General features: G+C 38.1%; 1 protein-coding gene across 5 annotated transcripts in view; it reads left to right on the forward strand.

Moving 5' to 3' along the window:
* The window catches only part of ADAMTSL3 (ADAMTS like 3), a 181989-nt gene extending 167546 nt beyond the window's left edge, over nt 1-14443 (forward strand). For 3 of the 5 annotated variants that reach the window (XM_062629821.1, XM_062629812.1, XM_062629830.1), the window contains exons 24-30: nt 1327-1509; nt 3513-3632; nt 4701-4913; nt 7344-7527; nt 9931-10135; nt 10995-11104; nt 11799-12483. In XM_062629821.1, coding sequence (XP_062485805.1) covers nt 1327-1509; nt 3513-3632; nt 4701-4913; nt 7344-7527; nt 9931-10135; nt 10995-11104; nt 11799-12021 — 1238 coding nt within the window. In that variant the 3' untranslated portion in view covers nt 12022-12483. Of the gene's footprint in view, nt 1-1326; nt 1510-3512; nt 3633-4700; nt 4914-7343; nt 7528-9930; nt 10136-10994; nt 11105-11798; nt 12484-12528 lie in introns of those variants that run through there. The other 2 variants (XM_062629835.1, XR_009966864.1) reach the window with 2 other exon arrangements.
* The last annotated feature ends 534 nt before the right edge of the window (nt 14444-14977 follow it).

Below are 14977 nucleotides of genomic sequence, written 5' to 3' on the forward strand. Positions count from 1 at the left end.
TAAAGGAAAATCCTGAGGTGTGCATTGGAAGTGCTAAGCCAGTGATTGAAATGTTAAAGTTGTTCCTAAAGGCTATTCCACATCATGAAGACATCATCTGTAAAGTAATACTGCACAATGATCTGTGAAGAGAGGAGGCTGAATTAGCATTCAACATGGCTGAAACTTCCAAATGTCCCACAGTCGGGTCAGCTTCCATAGCAGAACCTGGTTTGGTAGTGTTCAGTGAGTGCTGACCAATGTATTTAGAGAAGAAAGAGTTCAGGTAAACAGCAGTTTAACTACTTTGGCTTGTCTTGTGCCATGTGCCTTCATGCGCCATTGCGGCTAGTCACTATGCCACATAGGCCAGGCTTACCTCGTGGTTTATCTAGGATTTTGGAGCTTTGAAAGAGCACTTCTGCAGCAGCAGCTCACCCAGAGCACAAGCAATGGAGCATCTGATTTGCCAACTCACAAAATACCTTCTTAAAGACAAATGTTTGAGGAAAATAAAACCCTAGAAGTGCTCCCACAGAGCTGGTGCTGTGCCAGTGGAAAAATCACCCAGTTAAAAATAAATGACCAAAGTCATTAATTGATTGAAACTTAGAATGGCAAGTTATCTGCAAATGCTGGTTTTTGGTGTTCGAGTGTTACAGTGTGTATGTTGATAGACCTTTGGATTTCTAAAACATCGTGAGGTTGCTTAACAACTGGGCCCCTCAGTTAGGTGTGAATATCTCTTTCTGTCTTTTCCTTCACACTTCACTGTTACAAGTTGTACATATGATATCTGTAAATTGGAGAAGCTTTCCAGAGCTTTTTTGGGAGAAACTGGCCACGTGTATTTTCCAATCTAATTGTTAAGTATATCCTTTTTTCTTCAAGAGAAATATTTTGCCTCCATTTCTTTTTCTTTATTTTTAATTAGAAATTGAATATTCAGTCCTTCCTTCATATATTTGGCCATGAATGAAAAGATGCTGTGCAGGTCTTTATGTCAGTTGGTCCTGATTGGAGTCAATGTTCTCACATCTTCTAGTAGCAGGACACAGAAGGACATTGCTTTTGTAGGACTGGTAGCAGTGTTTTAAGCTGTTCTGTGAGCTTGCCTTACAGTGCTTAACCTTTAATCTCAGTGGGATACTGAAATATTAATAGGACTCAAGTTCTGTTGTGAGTGGGAAAAGTACTTGATTTGCTTCAGTGTTGTTACTTTGGTTTATATGAATTGTGAAACAACAAAGGAACTTAGGATTCTTGAGTGTTATGGTAACAGTGTGCAGTATGAAATCTGTGGTTTACCTCTCTCAAATAAATGTTTTGATTACTTGCATTTTGAAGGTGTTCCCCAACCAAATATAATGTGGTATAAGAAGAAAGACATTCTACAAATCAATTCTTTCTTGAGTTTGAATGGCTCTTTGTTTCTGATGAATGTGTCCTATGAAGATGCAGGAACATACACTTGCAGAGCAACTAATGCTCTTGGAAAAGCTGAAGCGTCATCTGTTATCCACTTAACTGGTAAGTGCTAAATGAGAATTCCTTACCGATAACAACATCGAGCCACTTCCATTATGAAATTTAACCAATAAAATAGTCGGGGGGGGGGGGATATTTAGCACTTTATTATGAACCTGGAATTTTTGATTGCATCTGATTCCCTGAGTTCTGTTCTTTATTTTGTGTTTCCTTAAATAGTGGATCTAGGTGCAGATGGTTTGACTTGTGACTTCTTCAAAACTTATTCCATCTTCTTGCTTCCAGGCAGCCAATAGCAACCATTAATCCAGCAGACACATTAGAAAACTAAATCCACTGTTGCATTGTTGCCAGCACTTTTATCTAGGGCTTGAGTTATTGAGAAAATCTGCAGGAAAATGCAGTGAAATGAAAGAAAAGGCTTGGTTTGTGTTTTATTTTATTATATGGGGACATAGGAAACAAAAAATTCTGAAAATGAGCTGCTAACTCTCAGAATAGAAAATGTAAAGAAAAACTCCATTTAAATGACTCTATTGTAAGTAGATTAATAATGTAATACTGTATAATACAATCACGCCTTGCAAATAGCTCTAATAAATGGATCATTCACGTCTAGAGATTAACTTTCTCACCATTTTGCTGTACAAAGTACAACACAGCTACACATGGCCAGTCCTGCTACAAAGCTTCCTTTCTTAGGCACACATGTGTCAGGCAGGTTATAGATGTTTGGATCTGTTGGCCAAGGAAGAGGTACCAAAGACATAATAGAAGTCTCTGTGTGAGGATGAGTGTAGACTAAAGCTCCGGTCTTGGTTTCAGTTTTCCTGGAGCACATGAAAACTTCAGATGTTCCAGAAAGGAATATTATTATAATGATGTGACTGGGAAGATTGCTCACAAGACTCTGAACTTCGTTTCTATTCCTGGTCACATGATGTTAGTTCAAATAAACCTGGAGTGGATAGGAGAGGGCTAAATTCAGCAATATTTTTTGGCTGTGCAGAACTACAGGGAAATCAGAAGACTTCTGCTGTCAGGGCCTGCAGATTGCACTGATTCTAAAGCAACATCATGTCAGCATTTTGGACCTTGCTACGGCAATTACTGCCTGACCTGGGGCAGTCGAGTAGAGCAAAATCTGTGCAGCTTTTCTAATCTAAGTTCCTAAGGACTGATGAGGCAACTAGCCTGTTGCCTGTGTGGGACTGTTCTCCCTGTGGTTCTGAGACTGTTTTGTCCCAGTGTTTACATGGACAAATAGGAGGTTTTGTGTACACCAAGGAAAAATGTTGAATCCATGTAAAATGACCCACAGAAGTCAGAATATAACAAAAACTGACCCACAGAAGTTAGAATATAACAAAAGATTGAGCCATGCTGGAAGGAGAATCATAGCTATTATGCACATTCGTTAAAACAGAAATGTTGACTGAGTGGCAAGAACTGTGTGTTACTGACAAATTGCCAGGTTTTGGCAGTTATTCTGTCTGGCATATGATAAAAAGAAGTTGCTATAGTGATAGGCATGTGATTCTGCATACATTATGCTATCTCTATGCATAATGACGTTTTAGAATATTTTTTTCTTTTTTCTGTTGTAACACTGTTATAATTCCATCTAATGAAACAGAGGAATTGGCCTGATTCCACTGACAGAAATATTTTTCTTAATATTTCTGTATGTGAATGACTGGCATTGAAATGATAAATAACGTTGTCACGAGAAACAGGAAATACGTCATACATCCTACAAATCCTGGTTTTAAGTGTTACAGGCTTATTTTTCAAATAAATAAAATTCAATAAAATCGATTGAGAAACTTGCATAAACATGTATAAATAGTTTGTTTCCCTGTTTATATATCTCAAATACATTTGTTAGATAGTTAACTGGATAAATTAAGTTCATCCTGAAGAATACCAAAGAGCTGTTATCCTTCTGCTTCATAAGTAACGTGTTGGGTATTTTGATACAAATGTTTTTTTTAGCACTGTGGTTTAATTCTTGCTAAGAATATATCTTACGCATTGTCTTACAGAACAAAGATTTATAGAGAATAACACCCTATTATCAAAGGGAAGCAGAAGAAAGCGTGTTATAATGGCATCTGGAATTGGTACAAATGTCAGTGTACTACCTGGAGATCCACTGAGAATAGGTACTTTGTCTTTTCTTCTGTATCTATAAGTTAAATTATATTACTTATTCATTTAATTAAAAGGGAAGGGGCCTCGTGGAGAAATGAGTGTAATTCCTAAGAGTCAAGTTTGTTGACCACCTGGATTTCCTTAATTCCGAAGAGTCCAGGTTTGTTGACCACCTGGATTTCCTAACCATTGCTAAGCTTTCTGTTATCAGGAGGAGGCCTCAGAGTAGACACACAATTATTGTTTGATTCAGTTTTTCAATAAATATTTTGAAAGGGCAACCCTTTAGGCATTGTCTGGGTGACTCACCATGGGACTAAAGACCTGAAAACTATGGGAGGGGGTTCAGACAGGCTCTGGAACTGTTCTTTTCTTTTTTCTTTGTCTAAATGAATATCTTTGTTGCTGTCCCTGCATGCTCCTGTAGAGTGAAAACGCAGGGATTTCCTCTAAGGTGTTCTTGACTCCTTTCCAAAAGAGAGAGAAACTCTTTTGTTGCAAACCTCTTTGCATATTGTAGAGTCTGGGATGAAATATTTATTCTATTTAAATAATTGTTCCCCCTACTTACTTTGTTCACATAGAAGTTAAATTTGTAAGAACAAGGGGTAGTGTTGTTTAAACTTAAACAAGGGAGGTGTAGGTTAGATGTAAAGAAGAAATTCTTTACTGTGAGAGTGGTGAGACACTGGAACAGGTTGCCCAAGGACTTTGTGAATGCTCCATCCCTGGCAGTGTTCAAGGCCAGATTGGACAGGGCCTTGAGCAACCTGGTCTAGTGGGATGTGCCCAGGTTGGAACAAGATGATCTTATGGTTCCTTCCAGCCCAAACTGTTCTATGATTCTGTAACTTACTGAAAGTGGAAATACAAAGAACTGTATACAACAGCTTACACAGCTGATAACCCTCAAGGGACAGTCAGGATTTTGGGTTGTAGCTTGGACTTCAGTGAATTTATGCATACTCCTGTTTTTATTTAGACTGTTAAGGTCTTCTACATAGAATCACACAATAATACTTATTCACAAACATTTTAATGTGTTTAGAAAAACTTGCTAAAATGCTGTTGATTTTTAGGTTGCCCGGTGTTACCAAGCTACAGAAATACAGTTAACTGGCTTTTCAGAGACAACCCCATTGAGGAAGTTAAGACCTTGGAATACCGAACCCTGGTTGGGGGTCGTATCCTAGAGGTGAACACCAGCTCTGGTCAATTTGCTGGACAATTCCAGTGTTGGACTTCAGCTAGTGCAAAACTAATGTCAGTCTGGGTAAATGTCAAGAAGGAAGGTTTGTTGAAAATTATATGACAAATTCTTAAATTTTAAAATATTTTCTTTCACTGTGTAAAGACTTTCCTGAAACCTAACCTGCTTTTATACATAGAAAGTAATTAATAAATTAGTGTTTAACGTCACATATGTGAATAGTCCCATTTAAGTCATTAGACAACGTTCATACTCAGAGTTGGATATGCGAATTAATGTGTACCCAGCTATCATGTGGGGGTTCTCATTTCATACCTGTGTAGCTAAGAAGCTGAGAGAATGTTGCCTGATTCAGTGTCTTGCTGCTTAAACAGTTTTAAATTGGGCAGGTTTTCTCAGCTTCCCCTTCAATAAATCATACAAATTGCTTCCAGGATAGCACACCAAACTGAAACAAAGCTGACTTTGAGGTTGTGTTTGAAAATATCTTCATTATAATGAAAATAATTTTAATAATTGTCATATTACAGCATCATGACAATACAGCCACCTTAGTGTAGTCACCCTTAAACATATCAGTGTACTAGGGCACACTGCACGCTCTTCAGCTCAATGTTAAGTTTTCAAGAGTGTTTTGTAATGTTCTCCAATGTAATGCACTGGCACAAAATGACCTTTCTATTAGTAGGTTATAAAATGTGCAACTGAGAATTATAGATGAATTTGACAGGGATTTTACATGTGCATTGGCAGGACAATACAGCAGGCAGTATCTGCAAACATTTTATAAGTTTTATATATTTAAAGTGCTTCAGAAATGAGTTACATTTTAATTATTTTTTTAAAAAGACAGTTAGAAACTTAGACCCTATTAAAGTCTGGCAGCAAAGCACCAAACTCCATATGACAGTTAAAAATACCTCAAACCTCTTCCCAGTCAATACCTGGGGGACGCAAATGAGGTTTAAAAGCAAGTATCTCTTGAAATTGAAAGTTTTGGTATGTGTTTTAGCTATTAACATATCAATATGGTTTGGCTAACTGTTTGTGCAAAGGAGCCTAACAGTTAAGATCACATCTTAAAAGTTCCCTGCGCTGTGTCTAAGTGTATTCTCAGTGACTGTCAATGCTTTACTTCTGTGGGTGAGAATGGTTCTGGTAGGTATGGGGATGTTGAGTCAGTTACGTTTACAAAGTGATTTTACTGAAACATCTGTGATCAAAATATTTAGTTTTAAAACAAAAGTAAATCAAAACAGTAATGAACTGAACAAGAAAATATCCTAATAGAGGTTCAGCAAACCCTGGTCCTAATGCATATCTCATTAAAGTTAAAGTTTCTGAACAGGTCCAGCCACGTGTTAAACTATCCACCTGTAGTCTTTAGCTGGGCTGCCTTTTGGTTGCCCAATACCCTTTCCAGTCAGGCTGGTCAGAATTTGGGGGCAATATCATTTTCTAATCATGAGCTTTAATGATGCTTATGTAAACATTTCATTACTAAAATACCCATGCATTTGTAAGACTGCAAAATCTCCTCTGGTGTTTTTTGCACAGTAGGCATATTGAGGGCACTTCTGAGCAGTATCATCCTAGTTAAACAAACAATACAGTCTCTCCATCATACTTTCAGTCAGTAAATTTAACTATTTCCACTTTGAAAAAGGCCCTTTTGTATTATTTTAAGAAACCCAGAAGTAATAAGGAAACATTGAAAAACAATAAGTTAAAGAATTCATTATGTGCTGGAAGAGTGAGCCTGTGGACACAGCTGGTAGCTATCAATTATTCTTGGTTATTACAGAAAAATCTGACTCCTTCTGTGATCACATAAAAATCTGTCAACATTGCACGGTACTTCATCTTTTACCAAGTGTCAAAAAAAAACCTGTAGGGCAAGGGGAAGTGTGGAATTGTGACTAAATAGAAAGGTAGTAATTGTTAGAGGTGATCGGTTTTTAATATAAAATGCTCTTTAAAACAAATTCCTTTTTCATCTTGCCAGTGCCTCAGTGGCAAATTATTTATGCATTAAATACTTTTCTATAGTTTAGCACAGGATTCCTTTAAATCCTGAAATTATGTGAAGTGTCTGGAGTAAGATGAGTTTTCTTCGGAATAAACTCACTGTAGAACAGCAGGAAACCTGGAGAGCCTGATTTACAGTTTCCTCTTTTTAATGCTCATTGTAGAAAAATGTTATGAAAGTTTTAAAAGAAGTTCATTAGTTCCTACTGTGAGCCAGGTTCTGCCCTTCGTGTGCACATATGCTGATCCCATTTGCCTTCTAGAGAACTCTGTGCTCATATGTAAGGGCTGAACTTGAGGGGAAGCTGAGTAGGATGAAATTCTACTTGGGCTTATGGTCCCTTGTCACAATGCTGAAATATTTGCTGTTCTAGTCGATGCGGTGTCTATCTAGCTTAAAGAATATGCTGCCAAATCAATTGAAATGTGACACAGTTACAATGTATAGTGCCTCTCTCATGCTATTTTCAATTGCATTTCTTAGATTATAAATGGGAATATACTGAGTGGAGTACTTGCTCTGCTAGCTGTGGGAACACAGGAACCCGCTCCAGAAGGCTACAGTGCATGAATGCAGAGAAACAGAACGTAAATGAATCATTATGCAGAGAGCTGCAAAAGCCAGTGATTACTTACGAGTCATGCAACACAGATGACTGCCCTGCCAGGTAAAATCCTTTCTACTCTTATTTCCATGTGCTGTATGTGTATTGAATGTTTCTGTGCTTGTACTCTGAGATTGAAATGGGCGTTTTGGTTCATCATGAACGCTGAAGCATAAGGGTTGTGAAAACAGATCACTAGCAAGTTAGGGAAGCACTTGATTCAGCAGGATAAATGAGATCTCTGCAAGTCTCCATGCTGCCGCAGCAAGTCCTGCTGCTGCCACACTTCAGAAGCTAAGCTGGAGGTCCCTCCGTGGCACTGATGTGCTAGCTTTGTGGAATCTGTGCCAACACACAGAGAGAAAACTTGTCATGTGTAGAGCAGCCAGGATACTCTGTGTTCACCTCCTCTCCTTCCATGCCAGCAAAGCTCTGAGTAAGATGTTTGCTGTGGAATGCCTCATTTGTCTCTAATGCCCCTCACCGCAGTGTCGCGTTCCATGCATTTCCTTCCCTTGCCAATTTTCTCACTGGACCAACAGGGATATCTTGTGATCTTGGTGCAAAAATCTTTATATCACAGGCAAGTATACCACAACATCCGATTCCAAAAGCCAAAACCTTACCTCTAGACTTCCTGAATTGCACTGAGCATTCCAGCTCAGCAAGGCTCTAGGTTTGTAGCAGGAAATCCCACAGGAGTCCTCAAAACAAGTGCTTTCTGATGCTTAAAAGAATTGGCCATCACTGTCAGCAGCATAAAAATCCGTGAGGGCTGAAAAGTCATGGACACGTTTTGGAGTTGTCCCTCACTGGAAAATTTTTGGAGAGAAGTGTTAAGACCTTAACTGACATTGTGGGAGAGCATCTTGCCAGTATGTTCTAAACCGTGTTCTAAATACAGAAAACATAGCAACAGATAAATCGCAAGAGAAATTTGTTTATATTTCATTATTAGCAACCAAAAACCCAGATCATCTGAAATTGGGAGTCTGAACTCCAGCCAGCCCATAACAAGCAAACTTTTTGCCAGTGGAAAAATACTGAAATAGAGCAAGTATTTTGAAACACACAGACTCAGTTGCAGGTTCCCTCTTAAAATCCAGCCATTCAGAGCAGAAGACAGAGACTTAGGAGGATACAAGAGTACTCTCTTGTGCAAGGCCATGCCTTTTCAGTGGACTGCAGTACATGATTTAACAATCTGATTATCGCTGGACCCAGAGTATTCACCACCAACACCCATCAGTTATTTCATAAACAGCCTGGGACCTAAATTCCCTGTTATTAAAATGCTTAGACCTATGTTGGTTTTAATTTGGCTTTATGCATTCACCAGTGGAAGGGAATTGTGTGCATACTCACATACTTAACACTACCTTGAATTATATATAAATGCTAACATATGAATTATTTTTATGAAGTATTCCACACTTCCTGTATGGGAAAAGCATCCCAGATGCCTGGAAAATAGCCCTGTGTCTGGTTCCTAATGCCTCTAACCTCCCCCTCGTCCTTGTAATTACTGACCTGGGAGGGAAGTACAAAACGTTCAGACTTCCCCTTCCATTTCCCCACTTACTGATTCCTGCAGGATCTCCTCATCCCAGGGCAACTGTTTGGAAAATATCCATAGAACTGTAAAGTCTTTAGATGTACAGTCAGTGGCATAAGCCCTTGTTATTCAAAGCGTTTTGTGTATGTTTAATTGCTTCTCTCCAGCACAGCATAGAAGTGCAGTTAAGCAAATATAAGGGTTTAAGCATATGCTTAAGTTGTGCTTTAAGTGTTTGCCAAATTTGGGCCTTGCTGACTTGCTGTGGTGCACTGCACCAAATGTTTGTGAAAGTACTTGAGCTTTGAAAGGGGAGAAAAAGGACAAGACTGTAAAAGATTAATCTGCCTTTAATGGATATAAGCTGTTTGACTGTAAGAAAATAAAAGAATTGCTAAAGAAAATAGAGTATTTTTCCTATTATCACACTTGTGCTATACATGAAGTTCCATTCCGTATTCCTAGCTTAGATTTATGAAAAGATCAAGTCAAATAAATCAAATAAATTGTATTACCACTTGCTGCTTCCCCAGTATTGTTCCTAGCTGCTAAGACAGACCAGTCTTTGCAACTTCTAATAAATAAATAACATGTTCTGCTTGAGCCATTATCTAGCAAGATCTTGATGTAATAAATTTGCATGAGTTATGACACCTGTCATCTTAGCCGTAACTACATCAGGTACCATTCACTTTATAAGTCAGGGGAAAGTATGCTGTCCTTCTTTCAGAAATGTTAAATCCAGTGGTGTCTACAGGGCTTACCTACGACAATCTGTTGAGTACAAGCAGTCTGACTTCTGTTGCGATGACAGGTTCTCTTGGTTTTTATTTGCAAACAGATCCCTGCAAACTACCAGAATGTTTGCAATGCTTTCATGGCTGCTGTAAATTTGTCTCTGCATCCTGTAGGTGGATAACTAGTCCATGGTCTGAGTGCTCTGCATCGTGTGGCAGTGGATTTCACTATCGACAAGTAACTTGTCAACAAGTGAAAGCTAATGGCAGTGTGCTGACAGTGCTGCCGGAGGCTTGCATACATGGAGATCGTCCCATGGGAAGGAAACCCTGTCTGGGTCCCTTGTGTGCAGTGGGGACAATGCAGACAAAAGGAGAGGTATGTTACAGAGTCTGTGTGGAAACTCCTTAGACCTTAAAAGTGTGTCAGGGTTGTCATGCCACTGACTGAACACCTATTCTCTTTGAGCCCTGTTGCTCAAAGGAAGAGTTGTGTGGCACTAGCTGAAATTGCCTTTCAGACCCATGAATTGCAAATCCTTTTTTTTTTCCAATAATTTGTGATGTGTGAGCTAGTTTTATCATGTTTGAAGACATGATCCAAAACCTAAGGACTAGTTTCAGTATGTACTTTATAAGCTAATCCATTACTATGCATTCCATTTTTAAGCTAGTATATTGCTTTCATTGCAGTGTTCTAAGAACAGTTTGCATAGCTGTACTTTTGAAGTCACCAAAGATAGATATATGAATGTGCTTCAACAGCAGTTGTAAGTGTTTAATACACAGAACTCTGCTTTCTTATGTTTTCTGTTTTTTCATTTGTGCCATAAACTTGTGTTCATATTGATATGATTTTTATGATTATTAACAGAGCCATTACTATTCAATGAGCAGAGAAGTGAATTAAGAGGATTACTGTTGCTGTATTCCTGATACAGGCATTAGCAAGAAAGTGTGTGATTGTCAGAGCTACAGATAAGGTGCTGCAGCTCTAGCAATGGAAAACGATGAGAACACAGGTAATTGATTTAGCTTTATGAACAGGTAGTGAGCAGGTAGCAAAGTTGGTATCTTGGCAAAATTACACAGAAACCTTATCCGAGCAGAGGTGAATGCTTGAAGGAGAAATGCAGATCAAGAATTATGACAGGGTAACTGCCTAGAAGGGTATTTCTGTTGTTATTAACTTATTTGTTTCTTTTTCTCCCCCCTCATTCTTTTCTCTCACTTTCTAGTGTTCTGGTCGCTGCACAGGCCGCCCTGTAGGCTTACACCATCGTCACATTATATGTCAACTTCGTAATGGATCCTTGGTGCCAAACTATTCTTGTGATGAAAGAAAGAGGTATGCAGTTTGAAGCAGTTACAAGTTAGATTCTTTAGATGATCTTATTAAAGATACAGGGCAATGAAGAGCAGGGAATAAATGGGTAACAAGTGCATACATGGGAATTGTTATCGTGTTTCTAGATTACTGAGCCCAGCTCTTCATAGTTCTTTGCTGTAGAAATGCTTCTGAATTGTGAGCATGTCAAAGCACTTTCACTCCACACACAATGAAATTTTGGCTCCGCTGAAGTATGCTGTGAAACTTCCATGTACTACTGAGAGCCAGGATTCCACTTTGGCAGCTTCAAATGTTTGAGGAGGTTCAGTGTCAGCATAGAAACATTACTTGTGTTCAGGAGAGAGGCTATGCATGAAGAGCATGCAACATTTCAGGGTCAGTTAAGTATTCCTCAAGACATTTCTTCTGTTCCACTATTAATGGATTGGTTTGAAGATACAAGGCATTGTCATTTGTTTCCTCATGAGTGAGGCATGCTAAATGAACACAAATGAAATACAGGAAGTTCAACATGAATATAAGAAAAATCTTTTTCCTCTGAGGATTCTCAAGCACTGGAATGGATTACCCAGAAAGGCTGTAAACACAAATCAGCCTCCAAAAAGTCCCTTCCAACATCAGCTCTATCATTCTGCAAATAATGGTATAGCACGAAAGCAAACATTTCACTGCCATTTATTTTCCTCCACAGGTCTCCTGTCAGAAGAAACTGCTCTTCAGAGGCGTGTGATGTCTACTGGCGGACAGGGCCTTGGAGGCCTTGCAGTGTGGACTGTGGGAGTGGATTTCAGTCAAGACGAGTGTATTGTGTACACAGAAAGAATAACAAACTTGTGGCTGATCAGTACTGTGGATGGAGGAAGAGACCAGTGACCTGGCAACACTGCAATGGCACAGCCTGCAGCAGTGTGTAAATGTTTATTTATATATGAGCATAGTAATAGTTTGTAGCAGTTATATTAGAAAGTGACTCACAATTGTACGCTAATGATTCTGCAAGCATTTGATTGTACATCAAAGGTAAAACTATCCTCTCCAAGGAGTACTTCACAGTCCTGGGGTTATTTTTCTCTGAGTAGGCCAGTTTGATATTAAAGCCTCAAAAGCACTTTTAGAAACAGGATATTTAGGAAGTTGTTTTATGCAAACTTCCCTACATGACTGCGCCAGTTGTGACTCATGAGTCTCTGGGCAAGCTGTTAATTCCTGAAAGATGGGGTAGTTTTATGAAACAGAAAATAGGTAAATGGATGCAGTGAGATCACACCTCTTATTTGTGACCTAGCTCAGCCTGGAGTCCACTGCTGCCAGAAATGCAAAGTAAAATAACTGCAAAGCTACCAAGGAATCCACCAGTTGTTTACAATTACAACAAAAAGTTCATTACAAAGCCTTTTAATGTTTAAATATATTTTTTTCAGAAGGCAAATGCAAGGATACAACTCACTACTGTACATTTGTAAAGCAACTAAAGTTATGCTTGATAGACACCTACAAAGAAAGATGTTGTCAGTCACGTCACGAAATATAACTCTTCTGTGGGAAGTTCGTAATGCTGCAGTGAAGAGTGAGAAGAGAGGTTCATTAAACTAGCCTGCTCAAAGTATACACTTGTAAATAAGACATTAGTCATAACAGTAAATGGAAACCTGGGGCTAATGAAAAACCAGTATTGCAGATTGGTATGCTGGACAGAGCAATTTTTCTGGAAACTTTTATTATCCACTCTCTACAATGGAACTTTTAATGTTTTAAAGATCTTCGTGTCTGGATTAGGAATATAACATCATGACATACCATCTGTAAAAATTTTACATTTCAATTTCGTCAGGGGAAATAGCACTATCTAAAAGCACCAGATAGTGCTGACTGTCCTTAACTTCTGAGAAAAGCAAAGCCATAAAATCCTTTGAAGAATTCTGGAATGCAGCAACTGTTGACCCCTAGGTTTTGTTTTCATTGTTTTATCAAATTTAGCACAATTTTTAAATTTATAGAAGCTGTGGCCTGTAGCTGTAAAGTATTTGGCAACAACTTTATTTTCATAAACAGCTTGAGCTTAAGGGTTGCTCTCACAGGATATGTTTTACTGATATTAGCTGTCGGGTGGAGTACAGAAGTACATTCAATTTTTTGTGCTTGTAGTTATGTGTATGCAGTAAAAGACATTGTAGATGCTAGTACAATTTTCAAAACGGCAATAGATCTGTTTTGAATAAATGGGGTGTCATCTTCCATTGTTTCTGCTCTTCTGCTCCGGCCATTGAAGTACAGTTGAAGTTCTGCCATGACTGGACTTTTGTACTGATTTTAAACTAGACACACGGCTTCCTTGTCAGAGCTGTGAATGAAACATTTGTGAGCGCTGTTCTCTTCCACATCAAGTCAAATGGGGAGCCACTAACTGGCCAAAATGGCTGTCACATTTCCTGTCTTGAATAAGTTGGGTTTTTCCCCCCATTAATGTCCAAGAAACAATCATTAATTATGAAGATAGACAAGTGCAAGAAAACTATTTTGAGCAGTTTCCATCAATATGACTTTTCATCATGACCATAAACTATGAGTCTTTTTGATAAATTCTGATTATGATATTCCCAGATAAATTATTTTCCACATAGCAGAGTGTCTCATTAGGGCTGCAAGCAGGGAGAACCCCCTAAGAGGCAGCAGATAGATGTGGTTTTTTGTAGTTTCCAAACTACTGCACATACTGGAGGTCTGAATGTTTGTATTGACTTGGATCTACATTACACACTAATCAGCGGGCATGCTGTGGGAACAGTGTTGGAAACAGCATTCCTGCACAATGGGTTTGCATCACTGAAAATTAGATTAGCACTACTGTATAGAAAACGTTTAGTGTGGACTATTGTGTCGGAGGCTGACTGCAAGGAGAGGATATTCCTGATCAGTACCTTTTTAATCAGCGATGGGTCTTGATTGTTTAAGCAGTTTCTTAAATTAAAAGAAAACATTTGTAAGATACTTTTGTAGATATTTATTGTCTGATTTTAAAAGTGCAATATTTTTTGTACAGTGTTTAATAAAGATTTTTGGACATATATTTTTTCTTATTACCAAAATTTCTTATTCATGTTTTTGCATATATTTAAAGTCTTCAAATGTTAACAAATAGCTTTTTTTTTGTTGCTTTAACTCTATCTTTGGTTAAGTATGCATGCTATACAGAAGCAGTGCTGTAAATGTTTGTTATTGCAATTGGCATGACACTCCTCTGTAGATTTATTTTATTGCTTCTCCAATAACTAAAGATTTTACTTTCTTGAACGTAGTTTTGATATTTCTGAAATAAAATCTAGTTTGATTATTCAACACTGATTACTGAGAGATTGTTTGTTACTGTGATTTTCATGGTAGCTATGCTTTCATTCCAAGTGTTATTTTATCAACTGCTATGTGCATAATTCTGAGGTTTTACCAAAGCTAAGATTACTTCTTATTTTTGACAGCTTATCAGACAGCTTTTCAGCTTCATTACAGTCTGCTTTGCATTGCTATTAAGAGGCATCATAGATGTAACCTGACTGAAAAAGTGGGGAAGAGAATTTGCCAAAATCCAAATAAATCAGAACTGACTCACTGAAATCTAGAATCAGGATTCTCTAAAAAGGTGGAATAAAGTTACAATTCTTTGCTGCCTGCAATGTACGGCACCAAGCAGAGTTCATTTAGATCCAACAGAACAGCTATATGTTTTAAATCTAGTGGGTGATGGGAATAGCCAAGGCAAAAAAATCTTGTTTCAGAATTTCCAATATGTGTAATAGTATTTAGAAAGAAGAGTCTCATAAATAATATGAACAAGAAAAGCCTTCAAAAATTTATTAAATTGAAAAGAAATGTCTA

Source organism: Pezoporus occidentalis, unplaced genomic scaffold, assembly GCF_034315485.1.
Source record: "Pezoporus occidentalis ecotype Australia unplaced genomic scaffold, CSIRO_AGI_Poc_V1 ctg11, whole genome shotgun sequence".
Lineage (NCBI taxonomy): Eukaryota > Metazoa > Chordata > Aves > Psittaciformes > Psittacidae > Pezoporus > Pezoporus occidentalis.